At 40.1% G+C, this 19475-nt stretch overlaps 2 protein-coding genes across 7 annotated transcripts in view; one reads left to right on the forward strand and one right to left on the reverse strand.

Moving 5' to 3' along the window:
* meis2a (Meis homeobox 2a) overlaps positions 1-10313 on the forward strand; it is a 71975-nt gene extending 61662 nt beyond the window's left edge. For 3 of the 4 annotated variants that reach the window (XM_084392909.1, XM_084392907.1, XM_084392908.1), the window contains exons 10-13: positions 2254-2312; positions 3378-3488; positions 5802-5887; positions 7403-10313. In XM_084392909.1, the coding sequence (XP_084249035.1) occupies positions 2254-2312; positions 3378-3488; positions 5802-5860 (229 nt within the window). In that variant the 3' untranslated portion in view covers positions 5861-5887; positions 7403-10313. The remainder of the gene's footprint in view (positions 1-2253; positions 2313-3377; positions 3489-5801; positions 5888-7402) is intronic. The other variant, XM_084392910.1, reaches the window with a different exon arrangement.
* A 6182-nt stretch (positions 10314-16495) lies between these two features.
* The window catches only part of cdin1 (CDAN1 interacting nuclease 1), a 107700-nt gene continuing 104720 nt past the window's right edge, over positions 16496-19475 (reverse strand). For 2 of the 3 annotated variants that reach the window (XM_084393340.1, XM_084393338.1), the window contains exon 12: positions 17837-18144. In XM_084393340.1, coding sequence (XP_084249466.1) covers positions 17952-18144 — 193 coding nt within the window. In that variant the 3' untranslated portion in view covers positions 17837-17951. Of the gene's footprint in view, positions 17813-17836; positions 18145-19475 lie in introns of those variants that run through there. The other variant, XM_084393339.1, reaches the window with a different exon arrangement.

The following is a 19475-nucleotide window of genomic DNA, read 5'->3' on the forward strand; positions in this document are numbered from 1 at the left end:
AGTCATGATTGATAAACTATTACTGCTTATTTACCCAGTGTGTGTGATGAATCTACAGGTGTGTGTTCATATGACGGATCATGTTGATTTTCTTTCTGTCGTTTGCTTGTGGATCTGACCGTCCGTACGAGTCCTGACAAATAAAGCAAAGTTAGTCCTATTTTATTTTCACGATCCTGAACTCTCGACACCAGATCACTGCGATACTCAAGACACATGATAAAAGGTGTACAGAAAATGCTGAAATGCTAAATGTGATCCTACATTGTGTGTGTAAATGAACAGGCTTGGACTTGGTGCTGAAACCCAATGAACAGGACAATAGAGACACCAGAATAACAATATTCATGATTCTGAAGATGAAAATACTGAATTATTGTAGATGAATATGCTTGATCTCTGTCACTGACTAGATATATTTATAATAATGTAGGACACTTTTACTGGTAACATCAGACATCTGGCATTATCAGGACACACTAATATTCCCCCATTGCATTATTATACATTATATTCAACATTATATACAGCAGTTTAATGCAGTTCTGACACTCAAACTCTGAAAACTCTATTTTTCTGGATGAACTAGACACAATATACATATTATTACTATCCAACAATATGCATTTTTGTATGGTGATATATTGTGATGTGATATATTGTTACACCTCTACTATTTCCCCATCTGAGCGTTTACTGCGTGTCGTTGTGAGCGCACAGACTGCGAGTGTTTAAGTTAATGGAAGGTACGAGCATCAGGAGGGATTACAGCTCAAATTGATTCCAGTCCTGCTTGTATCTAATGACCGGCCCGTAGAGTCGGCCCGTGTGTGTGTTTCATGCGGGACAACCTCAGCGTGATCCCAACCCTCGCTCTAATATCAAACACATGTGGGCACCTCCATCACTGAGCACCTTTCTCTCTGCCTTCCACATTACAGAGGAGCCCTCGACTGGCACTGACCTCCCGGTGACCCGAGAGAGGGAGAGAGAGAGAGAGAGAGAGAGGGAGAGAGAGAGAGAGAGACCGAGAGAGACCGAGAGAGAGAGAGAGAGAGAGAGGAGAGAGAGGTTTGGTGGAGCTGCTCTTATTCGCCGTCGTGCTGGTGATAAACTTCAGACAGGCTAATTGATGGTCTCGCTGACATAACAATAGCTGAAAGCCTGGAGCTCATTTACAGACAGCTGGAGAGAGAGAGCGAGAGAGAGAGAGAGAGAGAGGGCAGGGGACCGACTCAAAGAGACGCTTGTATCGCAGCCCTTGAACGTCCCGTGAGCGATAACACATGAAGAATAATGTTTGTGTGTGTGTGAGGCGGGGGTTCGTCCAGATACAGTAACACTGTGGAGTTCTCAGATCCTCAACTGGGTCTCAGATGTTTCTCCTCAACAGCAGAGAACTTTACGAATGAATGTGGAGAGCCGTTCAGATCATGTGATGGGAAATGGGAATGTTTTGGCTATGTTGTTCCCTCAAACGTTCTTCCAGTAATGTTAACAGAACGTTCGGTCAACGTTATCTGGTCTTTAATAATGCTCTCAAAACATTAGCACAAAAACAGTAGTTAACATCATTCATAGATCTTAAACGTTTCAGTTGGATGTTCATCTAACGCTTTTAAATGTATCTGCTTGTTTCGGAATGTTCAAAACAATCAAAAGTAACATTGTGAAGAATGATGAAATGGGACATCCTTTTAACCTTCATATAACCAGGAAGAGACGGTTTAAAACATTTAAAAAAAAACTCTGACTCAAAGTCCATGTCAAGTCCAAGTCCATGACAATATTTTCTATGAATAGTTGAGACAAGTCTGGATTTGGACTCTAATAAGCTTTAATAATGAATGTGGAGAGCAGCTCAACTCATTTGATGAGAAATGGTTGCAACCCAGCAAACAGGGAACGTTCTCTCAAAGTCATGAACAAACCTTCTTCCAGTAATGGAATGGTTTTTAAATGTATCTGCTTGTTTTCGTAACGTTCAGAGAACATTCTAAAGTAATGTGTGCAGAATGATGTAATGGAACATTCTTTTAACGTTCATATAACCAGCAAGAAAATGGTTTAAAACATTTTTAAAAAACTCGGACTCAAGTCCATCTCAAGTACAAGTCCATGACCGTAGTTTCTATTTCCGAGTCCAGATTTGAGATGGACTTGAGTGCGAGTCCAGTCTTGTCTTGAACATCAGTCATGTGAGGTTTGTGATGGCAGCTTATGTAACTGCTCGTGTTCTTCTTGTGTTTTCAGGTTCATCAATGCCAGAAGAAGAATAGTGCAGCCCATGATTGACCAGTCAAATCGAGCAGGTAAACGTCTTCATCTCAACACTGTTGATCTGAGCCTGTGAGCGTTACGGGATGTCTCTCCATCTCGCTGGTTTGAGGGACATTAGTACGTCTCAATGCTAATTGGCCACAGGAGAACTTTACAGTAATTCTGTTTCTCTTTGTGTTACGGTACATTAGAAAGTGATTTGCATAATCATGCATGAATTCACACCAGGAACAGAAGGGAACTTCTCTAGTTCTTGAGTTCTTGGAGGCTTGATGATGTTGTGGTGCAGATTTGAGTAAGAGGATGTACAGTGAACACTGGGATAAAGAGTAAACATCTGATAGTGGATGCATGGAGATGTAGTGTTTCTAGATCTCTGAGATGTTATGATCAGGGTTTGAAATGAACACCCGCCAAACGCGGGTAAAAATCAACAGTGGCGGGAAACGCTGTCAAATCACGAGCCAATTTGGCGTGCTACTTTGTTTCCTCACTTTGCTGGAGAAGTTCGTTAAGCCTAATCTGTGCAGATTTAGTGCAAATACTCGTGAGTCATCATGATATATTAAATACAGTGTATTGCACAGAATCTGCTCATATCTGGCTAACTTGAACACACTCGTCACTACACAACAAATAACGGCACACTTGTTCAGTTGCATTGAAGCAACAGCGAAGATTAAAAGAAAAGAGGAAGGAGGAGATGATGGATGACAGGATTTAGTTTGAATAATAAATGAATGTAAAATTTTGATTTCATACATTCATATACCCAGTATATATATATATATTCTTTTATTTCTTTTGGCTAGTAGAAGTTCTGAATGGCCGGTAACTTAGTTAGCCAAATTGGCCGGTTAGTGAAAGAGTTGATTTCAAACCCTGGTTATGATCGCAGTGAAGCGGGTCTAGAGTCGGACTCTGTTCAGTGTTGTTGTCTCAACCCTCTCTCTCGTTCTGTTGCTGATGCATGTTGGAGACTGCCAGAAGACGTGTGTGTGTGTGTGTGTGTGTTTGGGCTGCTGCTGGGATAACCGCTGATTGTCTGGTGTGTCTTCTCTCTTCTTCCCCTGCTGTCCACGCTTGACTTCAATCAGGTTTTCTTCTTGATCCTTCAGTGAGCCAGGGAGCGGCGTACAGTCCCGAGGGCCAGCCGATGGGCAGCTTCGTGCTCGACGGGCAGCAGCACATGGGCATCCGGCCGGCAGGTGAGATCTCTTCTGTGGTTCGTGTGTTTCTCAGAGACCGGGTGTGTGCTGTCCTGCCCCTGGCTTCTAGTGATCCTACCGACACTGGCCCCTATTATACACCCGGTGCGACGCAAGTGTGTTTTACTAGTTTCAGCCCGACGCAGTTTTCATTTTCTCATCCTGCGCCACATTGTTTAAATAGCAAATGCATTTGCGCCCATATGTTCGCCCATGGTCCGTTGCTATTTTGAGGAACTGAAATAGACTGAGCCATTGATCGACTGAAACCTGGTCTAAAGTCAATGGCGCAATATTTTTTATTTAAAGGACGCGTTAGTAATGTGCGCCTATAGGCGGGTCCACAACGCATGCACACTTTGTCCCGTAGATGGTCTGCTTGACCGCTTTATCCTCGAGCACGAGTAGATCCGTTTCCTCTCTAGAGAAGCGTTCAGTTTTTCCGCTTGCAAATTCCGTCATGTAAATAGCGAATCCGCCATGGCGCGAGCACAACTGTCTTTTAAAGGGAATGGGAGATGAGACTCTGATTGGTTTATTGCACGTAAAGCCCAAAACACACCCATTACTCATTAAGAGAATAGAGACGCCCCTTTTAGACCATGCGCCGGGAGCGCCGACCATTTTTCCCATTGTTAAACTAGCAAAAGTTGATTTGGACACGTACTTGCGCCGTGCGCTTTAGACCATGTGCTTCGATCGTAAAAATTGGGCCCTTGACTGGCTGGGCTCTGCAGGAGCAGGATTGGACACCCTTGTCTTGGACAGTAAAATTGGGGTCTCCTGGTTCACAGATGTTTCTCCCCCGGTGTCTCATATAGAGCTCAAAGATATCTCATCAAATTCTCCTAAGATCTGATTATCTGAGCTAATGTCCACCTTGATTTTAATTAACCCTTGTGCAACCAGTTTTATTTTTTTCTGATAAATTTGCCTGTGTTAATGCCAACTGCATAAATGTTGGCACAGGTGTGTATTCTTATTGTAATTTTACTATTTCACACCCATTTCCTTTAAAAAATCTATTTTGCACTAGAAACACAAAATAGTTCCACTCAGCACCTTAAGGACAAAACTGTCCCCATTGCAATTTTTAATCCCAGGGCCATTTAAGTATAAAATGATGCAATCTTTGTCAATAGGCTTTCATTCCTTTGGCAAGGCTTCAAAATTTAAATTTGTACTATTTTTTACCAGATGCTGAAATTTTTTCAGGTTTGGCCTATAAAGCAAATACTCGCTTCATTCCTGTTTTCTGCTTTGCCATTTTATAGAGCCAATTGGTTAAATTATGCAGCGATAATTGTGTGGATGTGTTGGTATGGATGTCAGAGTGTGGTTTATATGTGTGTAATAAAAAATTGTGTGTTAGTGCGTATGTGTGCTTGAAATAATTGAGAGAGAGAAAACTTTACCCATATCCAACCACAGTGTGCACCAGTGGAGTTTTGCTGCATCTAATGGGGAACAATTGGAACTGCGCCCAAACATAATCTCACTGGAAGCTCATTTTTTGAGATATCAATCTCAAATTTGGAACACAACTTGTTTTGATTTTCTAGCAGTTTTAGAGTTAGACATGTTTCATAAAATATATATTTAATATAAAATATTGTTCATAAATTATTTTCATAGGCTTAAACCTTGGTTTCACTTTTTAACCTTTTTTTTTTTACTTCAACAATAATCTGCCATGGGTCTTCTTTAAAATGAGACCACGCTTAAGTCTGTGCTCCCAAGCTCAAGTTTTTATGACAGTTTTTTGACTCTGACATTTTTGTCCTCTATGGACAAGTTTTTTTACTTGACACACAAGGGTTAAATGTTAGGGAGATTAAATGAAAAGCTCAATCCTCAGATGTGAAGCGTGTGGTGTGTGGGCACAGTAAAAAACGTTGGGTTACACATATTGGGTCACTATGTTGGGTTATTTTTTAAATCGTTGGATAATTTCTAGTAATAACCCGGCTGTTGGGTTAAATACGTATGTTGTATGTACACAATTATGAATATTTACATTAAATTCTAGACTCCCCAAAATTTAGTTTGTAATTAAAAAAATATATTTGTTGAGACATATTTATTGTTTTATACAAGTAAACAATCTGTATTTGAAAATAAAATGTATTTTATTTATTAAAATAATGTCATAAATTAAAATAAATAATTAACTTAACTGTTTGGTTACTTTTGCATTGCATACCAATGCATTGGGTTAAAATAACCCACAGTTGGGAAGGTGCTATACCACCCCATAGTTAGGTTACTCGTTGGGTTATTTTTAATAATTGTGTGTGGTGTGTGTCTCTGCAGGTCCTATGAGTGGCATGGGCATGAACATGGGCATGGACGGCCAGTGGCACTACATGTAACGGCTCTACAGTAAAGAAAAGGGGGAAGTAAGTACACTAGGACTCGTTCTCTTCCTCCGCCTTTCTTTCAGGAGTCTTTCCTGTCCTTTTCCTGTCAGAATTCCCCTGAAATCCCAAAATAACACCATAGACGCTAGGCTTTACGACCGCCATCACGAGTCAGGTGAGACGCGGGTCGTGCAATGTTTCCCGGGAAAAAAAAAAACAAGGCAGGAAAGCACTAAAGTGGAATTTATTTATCGGCGCGCTCAACGTCTCACGCGGCCAATGCAAATGTTGGACATTTGGGGGTGGTGGGGGGGAAATGGCATCTCCTGGGGTAGAAGATGACGGGGTGAAATTAAGCAGGCTCCAGTGAAGCGATAAAAAAGGAGAAGTGAAACTGTCCTCGGAGTGACATAAATCCGTCAGGGGAAGGATTGATGCCCAAATTATCTTATATGCAAAGACGGGAACAGCGCAGTACATTACGCTCCCGGAGAGAGATATAGAGACACGGGTGACACGGCCATTCTTCACCGGGGAAGCGCCTGCCTTTTCCTTTTTTTACTGGGAATGGAATGGGAATATCAGCGTAGGCTACGGGAAAAATGCATTAAAGAACGAGCGTGTGTAAATGCGCTTGCGTTCCTCGTCTGATTAAGCTTCCCGCCACTGACATTTGAGAAATCAAGACGTATGGCGTCCCAAAGGTGGCAGGGCAGAGAAGATTTTATTTAACACCTCTACTTCTTGCTCAATGAGCCTCAATATAATAACACTTGGCTTGATTAAAAGAACCCTTTATATGTAAATAGAGAGCGGGTTCCTGCAGGTCAGGATAGCGAAGCTGCGCGTTAATAGACTCAGAAACACGGCGAGCGCGTTCACTAAAACAGCCGCGGAGACAACATTTGCTCAGCTTGGGTAATTTTTAATACGGTGAGGGATAATTCTCAGACTATTTAATTACGTAACATATTTTATGCTTCATGAGCAATTAGATTAATAGCTTAATACGGAGGAATATTAGCCATCTCTGATTCGATTAAGCACAGGCACAATATGGTGTGTTTGCGGTGTAATTATGATGTGTGACGGAGCGATCAGAGAGGTGTGCCGTTACTGAAGAACACACATCTACGTGACGCCGCTTTATGCACTTTTAACGGGAGCTTTCACTAGTTTCATGAGCTTTAATAAACACGTGCACATCAGAATCAGGCCTGATGACCCTGCCGTGACCCCGACCCCTCCTGTAAACCACTCTTGTTAATGACCCCGGGGTCACGGTACAAAACACTGACGTATCTGATTCCCAACGCTACATACGTATTTCACTCGCACACAATGCATCTCTGCTGGTATTAAAGGCCCCCTGAAATAAAAATTTAAGTGTTTTTAGCTTTTAGTATGAATATGTTGACACACACAAAGCAATATGTGTAGGAGTACCAACCTACCCCTACGCCTTTATCAAATGTCTCTCTTTGTTTGAATATCTCCAGCTGAATGTAGATGGCATTAGCGTTGCAGTTCTGACTGTGTGTCTCTGAATCTCAGGTCTGCGAGGAGTGTGTGTTCCTCAGCGTGGTCCTGTGGGCATGAGCATGGCATCACCGGCCCACCCACCGAATCCACCGAACCCATCGACCCACAAAATCCACTGAATCCACCGAACCCACCGAACCCACTAAACCCATCGACCCACGGAACCCACCGAATCCACTAAACCCATCAACCCACGGAACCCACCGAATCAACCGACCCACCAAACCCACCGAATCCACTGAATCCACCAAACCCATCGACCCACGGAACCCACCAAACCCATCGACCCACAGAACCCACCAAATCCACGGAACCCACGGAACCCACCAAACCCACCGAACCCACTAAACCCATCGACCCACGGAACCCACCAAACCCATCGACCCACAGAACCCACCAAATCCACCGAACCCACGGAACCCACCAAACCCACCGAACCCACTAAACCCATCGACCCACGGAACCCACCGAATCAACCGACCCACCAAACCCACCGAATCCACTGAATCCACCAAACCCATCGACCCACGGAACCCACCAAACCCATCGACCCACAGAACCCACCAAATCCACCGAACCCACAGAACCCACCAAATCCACCGAACCCACGGAACCCACCAAACCCATCGACCCACAGAACCCACCAAATCCACCTAACCCACGGAACCCACCGAATCAACCGACCCACCAAACCCACTGAATCCACCAAACCCATCGACCCACCAAATCCACAGAATCCACCAAATCCACAGAACCCACCAAACCCTTCGACCCACCGAATCCACCAAATCTACAGAATCCACCAAACCCACCAAATCCACTGAATCCACCGAATCCACAGAATCCACCAATTCCACAGAATCCACCAAATCCACAGAACCCACCAAACCCATCGACCCACAGAAACCACCAAATCCACCGAACTCACGGAACCCACCAAATCCACGGAATCCACCAAATCCACGGAACCCACGGAACCCACCAAACCCATCGACCCACCAAATCCACCGAATCCACTGAATCCACCAAATCCACAGAACCCACCAAACCCACTGACCCACCGAATCCACCAAATCCACCAAACCCACCAAATCTACCGAATCTACCGAATCCACCAAACCCACCGAACCCACCGAACCCACCAAATCCACCAAATCCACCAAACCCACCAAATCTACCGAATCTACCGAATCCACCAAACCCACCGAACCCACCGAATCCACCAAATCCACCAAACCCACCGAACCCACCAAATCTACCGAATCCACCAAATCTACCGAATCCACCAAATCCACCAAACCCACCGAACCCACGAAATCCATCGACCCACCAAATCCACCAAATCCACCAGACCCACCAAATCTACCGAATCCACCAAATCCACCGAATCCACCAAATCCACAGAACCCACCAAATCCATCGACCCACAGAATCCACCAAATCCACCAGACCCACCAAATCCACCGAATCCACCAAACCCACCAAATCCACCAGATCCACTGAACCCACTGAACCCACCGAACCCCTCGTCCTCCTCGACCCGTGTGGCCATGCTGATGCACAGACACCAGAACTGACCTCGACTCTTCCGGACCCGACCAACGCCATCCCGGATCATGACCCGGACAAAAACCCCACGAAAGATGTGTGAAGGAAAAGACAAAAGCGGTGAATTAGAAGCTTCACCTGGAATTCCAGTCGAGCTGTGATCGTTTTTTTAATCTTGTGAATTTTGTTACTTCCGTTGCTGGAGGACCAAGAGCTGACGACGAAAACACTTTGTAAAGTCTTGGGTGTCTGTTCCAATCAACAGAGGATGTTTGAACTTGTTAATACTCATGCACACACACACACACACACACACACGATAAAGAAGAAAAGAAAAAAAAGACAAAAGAGACTCCAAGAGTTCAAACTACTGTAGTATAAGCATAGAAACTAAATTAAATCTTGTACATTTGTATCACTCGCGTTATGTTTCCTGAGCTAGTCCTAGAGTAAAGCCTGTTGTTCACACTGTGTGTGCTGATCCCGAAGCAGAGGAGCTCCGATCGCAGGAATAACCGGAGAACGGATGATTATTCCTCCTCCAGCAGTTTCTGCCGATTGAAGCCGCTCTCTTCTCCTCTTCTCTTCTCTTCTCTTCACGACACCCTCATCCTTTCTTTCCTCATGCGTTTCCCCCCTTCTTTGGTCCATGAATGAATGTTGCCCTGTAGGTGAAGTTCTTCGTTTGAATTGCCCAAGCACTGGATTGTGTTGCTTTTATACGTTTTTATTTTATTATTAATATTATTATTATTATTATTATTAATATTATTAATTTTGTATCATGGACTCTCAGAGTAAGAGCCTTATGAAGGACGTGTTTCCTGGAGAAAAACCAACATCCTACAGCAGTTTCACGCCTGGGGATCAATATATATATATATATACATACATACTATATATATATATATATATATATATATATATATATAATCTGCCATATATGGACGTTACCGACACGCGGTTCTCTGGATTCTTTGGCACATACAGAAGAGAAGCGATCGCGATGTGAAAAACTTTACAAAGGATGAAAAAAAAAAAAAAAAAACGAACTTAAATTATGAACTCAAAGCTCGGAGAGAAGCTGAGAGAATATTGTAAGAAACTTCGTACAGAGTTCAGTCTATTAATTGTTTCATGTTAGATATTCTATGTGTTTACCTCAATTGAAGACGAATGTTTTTGCTAGTTTCAGATCTGCTGTGGCATTGATATTGTATGTCCATGATCCCCCTCCTCTCTCAGCACGTGCTCCACTAGAAGAAGAATACTGTCTCCCAAACACATTCAATACTTGTATGAGGACTGTGGCGTAATGTTTCAAAGGTGTTCAGTCACAAATGCTGTAATAAATATTTCATTTTTGATTTTGGTAGATTCTTGTGTGCTGTGCAGTGTGTTGCGAATCAGATGTGGAAATGATGATATAAAATCCTTATCTTTCCTGTTTAACACGGTTGCAGGAATCGGCCAGTTTTCCAGTATGTTGTTGTTTAAGCGCGCAGTGTGAGTGAGTTTAGGTGGAGGCTGTGGATGAAGAGAGTCTCTGCTGCGCCTCCTGCTGTCTCATCTCTGCACTGCAACTGCATTTACACAACATTACTTTAGAAAAACACTAATACAATCATTCATGGCCGTAATACCGATGACGACGCGCACGTGCGTAATTAAAATAAGGCATTAAATATGCGCTAAACACATTAAAACATTTCCAGAAAAAATCTAGCGAAAAAAATAAAATAAAAATACGTTCATAGGCAAATGTTTCAAGGGCTTGATGTGAAAGTGGATCTTTCCTCGTTATTTTAATGTTTAACATGTTTTCTTCTGAATATTTACTGAAGGGTTCGTTTGCGCGGAATGTCTCGTTTTAAAGCTCGACGCATAAAAGAAAACTGTATTTTTCCCCAAAGCAGGAGGTGTTTCATTATTTGTAGAGCCCAGTTACATTATTATTAATAATAATTCAAATGTACATCAACGGTAATAATTATTTACAAAAGAATAGCATTGAAAACATGTGTCTAGAACTAAAAATCCAGTCATTAAAATAGAGATTGTGCTGTTTCTACACGCGCAGATCTGCAATGACACGAAGTAAAACCGCGAAGAGATTCATTTATATAAATACTATAAAGATTTGACTAGGACTAAATAATATACAGTCTTTAAAATAAAGATTTGCGTTTTGCGCTGCGCGTGATGCGATTTATTCTCGACCTTTTTAATATAGCCTACGATTAATTCTTTATGCATTTATTCGCAAAGATTCACAAACGGGCATGTGTAATTTTAATGGATAAATTAATAAGCATTCGAGAGAAAAAAAATAGACGTGCGACAGATTTAATTTGAAATTGTAGAATATGAGCATAAAGAAAGAAAGAAAGAAAGAAAGAAAGAAAGAAAGAAAGAAAGAAAGAAAGAAAGAAAGAAAGAAAGAAAGAAAGGAAGGAAGGAAGAAAGGAAAGTGAAAGGACCCCGGATCATTGTGAGCTGATTTTAATATTAATAGAGGACAGGAGGCGGACTGAATTGAGCCTGTGACAGGAATGATGGATGATCCAGCCTTCATCATCATCATCATCATCTTCCTCATGTCAGATCACGGGAATGTAAGAACACAAAAGCACACACACACACACACACACACACACACACACACACACACACACACACACACGCACACACACTTCACAAAACAAGGAGAAAACGAGCGGATAAATTCGGATCGGATGATTTTCACGCGCGTGTTTGTTCACGATTTCACTGACGATGACGAAGATGAAGATGATGACGAACTCTCTTGTTTTCTACACACATCGGCTTTAATGCAGAGACCCTGTTCGGCATCTGCTGTGTGTGTGTGTGTGTGTTTGCGGGGCCCCGGGGTCACGCGCAGAGGCCCCTGATCATTAATCACTGTCAGCATCACAGTGATTCTCTATTGATGAGGATAATGACATTAGCTCACAGTCACTGATCAATAAAGCACATGCAGAGGAATAATGCGCCTCTCTCTCTCTCTCTCTCTCTCTCTCTCTCTCTTCTTTCTGTTCTTCATTTAGAAACAGTGTTCGGAGTAAAACAACACGATAGTAAATCTGAAGATCTCCACATGATCTCAAACTACAGCATTATTTCACACTCAGCCGACAGAAACATCTCTAATAATGCATAACTGAAGATTTATTAAATGACGCCATCAGCACACAGAAATATATTGTTTCACACCGACGACGAGGAAGATTTTGAGACGCATACAGTATTTATGATGAGGTACGGCAGGCCTACGGGATCAGTATAAGCAATGCCGTGACTAAATATTACGTGGTATTATTGTTATTATTAATAGGCTACTGTTATTCATTTGAGAATTGTTATTATGGTTTTAATTATTGATTGTATTTTATTTATCCATTTATTGTATTTCCTATTACAATTTAAAATTAAAACAAATTTTTCGTTGTTTTTTTAGGCTACTTATTTACAGTACTAACATAATGAAGAAACAATTTGTGATTTATTATATATGGATTATTATTCTCGAGTAAGCTCAGGAAAAAGTCTCATAATTCCTGCATGTGTGATGATGATGATGATGATGATGATGAGTGATGAAGATCTCCAGCGATCTGACTTCATCAGCAGCACAACATGAATATTTCTCACTGTATCTCAGTATTGTATAGGCATTAATACTACTACTACTAATAATAATAACAAGCAGAAAATGGCCGTACATTTCTGAGGTATTTCTTAGGTACATTTTTAGAATTTCTGACTTAAAATGATATAGGCTTAATAATGAACCATTAAAGACGGAGGAGCAGAAATCACGGAAACGCTCATTTTCTAGTGGAAACGAACCAACAATTATAATTCTATTAAATAATAGTCCTAAAATAAAATTAGCAAAAGTGACAGAAATACTGTAGTATATATGAATGTGTTTTTCTGGGTGTGTGTGAGAGAAAAAGATTGTACGTGAGTGTAAGTGTGTGAGTGTACGTGAGTGTAAGTGCATGTGTGTTCAAACCCCGGGGCTCAATATCACAGCGACCCCTTCAGGTTGAGACATAAATTAATAAATAAGGGCGTGACGAAATATTTCTCAATCTCATTCCTGTATTTTTATAAATGATTCGAGCGAACGAGATGATCTCACTCACTAAAGCATCAGACACTCGAGCTTTCCCTGAATCCCTGAGGATAAAGATCAGGATGAAGATCAGGATGAAGATCAGGATCGTCCAGGCGACATCAAAGAACAGAAACATCTGAATATTAATGCCATTTTTGTGACTTTTTATTATCGCACTGTAAATGTCATTAATATATTTCGTTTCGTTAATATGACACAATTATTGTCAGTGTATCGAGTGGGTTTCATCCTTTCTCTGCATATTCATATTTCAGAGTTTTTTGACACTCGTTTAAATAGAAAGAAAACATTTACAACTTTAAATGGACCTTCATATAACAGCAATAATAATAATAATAATAATAATAAGTAGATATTATAACAAACTTTAAGACAGAAATTGTATGCACACTTATTTTTATTTTTGAATACATTTGGAATTATATAAATCAAAACAATTAAATGCTTCTTTTTAATGCATGAAACTGAAGGTTTGCTGTTAAAACACTATATTTACCAATAACTTTATATAAAAACACGAGTCTATGATATGTCCTCATTTTGTGTGTCTGTGTGTGTGTGTGTCTGCATTACTCGAGCGGTTGAAGCTTTTTCTCCTCCAGTCGTGTCTCTGGACACACACACACACACACACACACACACACACACACACACACACACACACACACACACACACACACACACACACACACACACACACACACACACACACACACACACACACACACACACACACACACACACACACACACGCACGCACGCACGCACACACACACACACACACACACACACACACAGAAGAGTGAAGTTTCACTGACAAAATCACTGAAAAACAACTGCGGTTTGCAAACATGAAAAATGATATAAGTGCATATTATAAATATGACCTCCGCCCAGAGATGTAGAGATGTACAGTACTGTTCAAAAGTTTGTGGTCAGTAAGATTTTTATTTGAAAGAAATTAATACTTTTATTAATCAAGGACGCATTAAACTGATCAAGAGTGACAGTAAAGACATTTATAATGTTACAAAAGATTATATTTCAAATAAATGCTGTTCTTTTGAACTTTCTATTCATCAAAGAATCCTGAGAAATAACGTTTCACAATTTCCACAGAAATATGAACTGTTTTCAACACTGATAATAATCATAAATGTTTCTTGAGCATCAAATCCTCATATTAGAGTGATGTGTGAAGGATCATGTGACACTGAAGACTGGAGTAATGATGCTGAACATTCAGCTTTGATCACAGGAATAAATTACACTTTACTGTATATTCACATAGAAAACAGCTGATTTACATTATTATAATATTTCACTGTTTTTACTGTATGTTGTAGACTTTTCTCACTCATTAAGCTCAACCATTCAATCAGTTTTCATCTCAACTGTAACGAATGACATTTTCTACAACTTTATTAGACTTCACACTGAATATTTTATCCACAAAAGTATCATATAAAGTAAATGTCAAATGAAACATTACATCATGTAATAATGGATACAGTGCTAATATTAATTTCAGCAAGAGTTTCAGGCTTCTGTAGTGGATCTGGATTAAACCGCTGCTGATGTAAGAGCATCAGGAAAGGCATGTGTGTGTGTGTGTGTGTGTGTGAAGCAGCACATAATAACACACCTGCTGCTGTGCTGACAGATGAATATGTTAATAACTGAGCAGAAACAGCTGCAGATCTCCATCATGAGGAGAGCTCAAACTTCTCAACGGCACATACATGCAGCCTGGGCTATTACAAACTTTGGACCAATAGTGTGTGTGTGTGTGTGTGTGTGTGTGTGTGTGTGTGTGTGTGTGTGTGTGTTAATGTTCGTATGTGAATAAATGCCCAAATAAATCTGTTCATCATATAGTGATCTCAGATTAAGCGCTTCATTCATAAGGATTTATTTTACAATCTCTTAATAAATGTTCTGAAGCATCAACGTTCTGGGTAACTAAAGCTCGTTTCCACAGAATAAAACATTTTAAAAGATAACTGACTTTTCATCTCACAATTCTGACTTTATATTATATCTCACAATTCTGACTTTATAACACAATTTCTGACTTTATATTATATCACGCAATTGTGAATTTATAACACAATTCTGACTTATATCACGCAATTGTGACTATAACACAATTGTGACTTTATAACACAATTCTGACTTTATATTAAATCACGCAATTGTGACTTTATAACACAATTCTGACTTTATATTATATCACGCAATTGTGACTTTATAACACAATTCTGACTTTATATTATATCACGCAATTGTGACTTTATAACACAATTCTGACTTTATATTATATCACGCAATTGTGACTTTATAACACAATTCTGACTTTATATTATATCACGCAATTGTGACTTTATAACACAATTCTGACTTTATATTATATCACGCAATTGTGACTTTATAATACAATTCTGACTTTATATCACGCAATTGTGACTTTATAACACAATTGTGACTTTATATCACAATTCTGACTTTATATCACGCAATTGTGACTTTATAACACAATTCTGACTATATTATATCACGCAATTGTGACTTTATAATACAATTCTGACTTTATATCACGCAATTGTGACTTTATAACACAATTGTGACTTTATATCACAATTCTGACTTTATATCACGCAATTGTGACTTTATAACACAATTCTGACTTTATATTATATCACGCAATTGTGACTTTATAACGCAATTCTGACTTTATATTATATCACGCAATTGTGACTTTATAACGCAATTCTGACTTTATATTATATCACGCAATTGTGACTTTATAACACAATTCTGACATTATATCACGCAATTGTGACTTTATAACACAATTGTGACTTTATATCACGCAATTGTGACTTTATAACACAATTCTGACTTTATATCACGCAATTCTGACTTTATAACACAATTGTGACTTTATATCACGCAATTGTGACTTTATAACACAATTGTGACTATATATCACGCAATTCTGACTTTATAACACAATTGTGACTTTATATCACGCAATTGTGACTTTATAACACAATTGTGACTTTATATCTCGCAATTCTGACTTTTCATCTCACAATTGTTACTTTATATCACGCAATTCTGACTTTATATCACGCAATTGTTACTTTATATCACGCAATTCTGACTTAACACAACTGTGACTATAAAACAATTCTGACTTAATTTCTCACAATTGTGACTTTATAACTCGTTTCTGACTTTATATTACACAATTGTGACTTTATTTCTCGCAATTGCAACTTTATAACAGAATTGTGACTTTATATCTCACAAATCTGACCTTATAACAGAATTGAGACTATATCACGCAATTCTCATATAAACTTGCAATTGTGAGAAAAAAAGTCAGAATTGTGATATGTAATTGTGTGGGGGACGCGCTTCATAGTGAACAGACTTTCAGTGGCCGGCCTGACATCTCTGAGGTGTCGTTTTAAAATATCTTGATGTTTGAGAGATGACTGGACGTGTTAGATACGTCCACTAGATGACCGCGCTGACCTCCAGCGTCCAGTGACGCACATTAATGATCTCCTGAATCTGCAGCAGAAACACGGCTCGTGTACACATCACCGCAGCTCATCTGATTTACAGTGATCATCAGGAACACAATCACAGGAACTCTCCGGAGGAACTGACTCGCCGTTTACCGTGTTTTTACTTCTTTCTGTCCTGCAGTCTGTGTGAGGCTCCTGATCCAGGGTTAGGGGTTTATGGGTAACATGGTCCTCATTAACCCTAAAGCCTGCTGGATCATATTCTGATTCACACATTCATAATTCCTCTAATGATGAACATGATAGTACAGTTGTCCTCCTTCAGCTCGAGCTTCACGAGTCTTTCTGTGTCAAATCTGCCGATTTATCAAGGAAATGCAACAATAACTGTGATATTGTTAGTAATATTTCAGCTGGACTGAAGCAGCTTCGCTTTACTTGATTATCATACATCAGTTATTATCATAATCATGAGTATCAGATATGATCATCAGGCTTTTGAGGAAGGTTTATTTGTTCATCTCTCAATCATCATTATATTACATTGCATTATATGATTTAAAACTACAGATTTGATCATAAAACTAAGCATTTAAATATCATCATAAGACAATATTGGCAAATATTGATATGTATATGCATTTTATCTGCAGCATCTGCTATAATGCTAAAAAGATCTTATTGATTTACATCACAAGCATCAGAATTTCATATTTGTATCCATTTTAATATCAGCATCTGCAGCAAACTGCATATTTTTGCTCAGTTTGGGAATAAATCTGAGCTGCTTTTCCTCCATATTCTCACTATCAGACGATATCAGCTATAAACATTTTTATAGACGGTTTAATATTGAAAGCATGAAAGTATTCATTACTTTAATGAGCTTATTGTTTTTGCCTTTAATTATTGCATCGTTTATATTAATACATTTTTAACGAACTGTGATTTTGTAAATGTACATTTGTGAAATACATAACTCAGTCTCCTCTGATAACAGATCACTGTAAACTGTAATGTGGACTCGACTGTCCACTGCTGTGAAACGATGTGTGTTGTGGAAAGGTCTGGTGTGTCAGGCTGTGCAGGGTTAATGGAGAACCTCTCATATCTCTGCTATCTCTCCACGGCTCGACAGAAGAGGAAGTTTTGCAGAGCGTCACTCGAAGCCTCAGAAGATAAACACACAATATATGAAGAACACAACTTTATTACAGCACACACACACACACACACACACTGAGTGAACGTGGAGCCGCCCAGCGCTACCTGCAGCTTTACACCCCGATGGCTGGAGTTCACCGGGAGGTCAGGGCAGATGTTTGCCAGGTCTCTCGCTCTGCAGGAAAGCTGAATGGCTTCCGGCTCCACACGGGGTCGGCCCGTGACACAGGGTCACGATGTCTGAGGGGAAGCCGTCCTTCAGCAGGATCCCTCGCTCGCGCTCGCAGTCCAGATCCGATATAAACCCGTACCAGTAGATGACCAGACCCGGACCAAACCTGCACACACACACACACACACACACACACACACACACACAGACACACACGTTACACTTCATGAAGAACTTAACCATGTTTAAATACGGCAGGGAATCACCATTGTCATTTTTTATCCAGCTTTTAATGTTGTTTATGTGTCTATGTGGTGTTTTTAATCTGCTTTAAGACAAAGCATGTGTAAGTTCATAAGTCGACACCATTGCTGAGTATTTCCTCCTTAAAACTGCAGTGAACCAAAGACAGTCTCAAAAACACGCTTTGAAATCGCTGGTGTTTCTGACGTCACAAACTACCTTGTAACCAATCAGATCAACGTGTGATCGTCAACCAGTGGATCTCTGAGCTGAGTGAGTGAGTGGAGGCGGGGCTCATTTGCATATTCATAGAACCACGCATACTAAATGAGGCAAGGGTGTCGAGTTACATTCAAGCTATTTTAAGGCATGAAAAACATTTACATATGTAATTTTGTTGTTCAAAGATGAGTTTTAAGGGATGAAATGATCGACTACAGGAGGACTTTAACATCAGGTAACTGTTAGTAATCCAATTGACAACGACTAGCTGTTCAGTTTAGTTCTGCTCGTGACCGATCATGAGTGAATCAGTTTAGAAGATGTGCTTGTCTAAACTGAAGAGTTGAAAATCTCACGCAGACTTTTGACTGTCAGCGTAACCTCTGACCCTCACTGGAAGATCCAGTGGATTGGATTGTGCCGTATACAAGGTTTTGCTCTTCATTTCCACCACATCCTCCACTTTTATCTACAGTACAGAGCCATATTTCAACCAGAATATAATATTCTTTATGTTCGTAGCAACATATTAATCACGACTTCAGATAACCCTCGATACGGTTAAAAAAATAAATAATTTTTTACAATAATCTGGGGATTATAAAGAAGATTATTTTGAAAAAGGGATAAAAACATGAGGGAATATATTCATTTTAATTGTATCTATTCCAGTATTTCCCAACAGCCGTTGCATAAACGTAGCTCTGACGAGCCCGCACTGAGTTCACAACTACTGTAACATCAGACCGGATGACATACAGTCGTGCTCTTCTACTGACTGCTGGGTTTGGATGAGGTCAGAGGAATCTGAAGGAAAACAAGAAGTTCATGGGCACATTGGATGTCATGGGGGTCTGAAAAGAGTTGAGAAGACGAGAGAACGAGCTTATAACAGCACCGGTGGCGAAGGGTTCAGGGTTTAACACGCGCTCGTAACCCGAGGGAGGCGTCCAAACACTGAAGGCAAAAACACAAAGGCCGCTGCATGTACTTCAATGCAAAGCTTCCATAAATACAGGCATAAATGGACAC

Source organism: Rutilus rutilus (genome assembly GCF_951802725.1).
Source record: "Rutilus rutilus genome assembly, chromosome: 21".
Classification (NCBI taxonomy): domain Eukaryota; kingdom Metazoa; phylum Chordata; class Actinopteri; order Cypriniformes; family Leuciscidae; genus Rutilus; species Rutilus rutilus.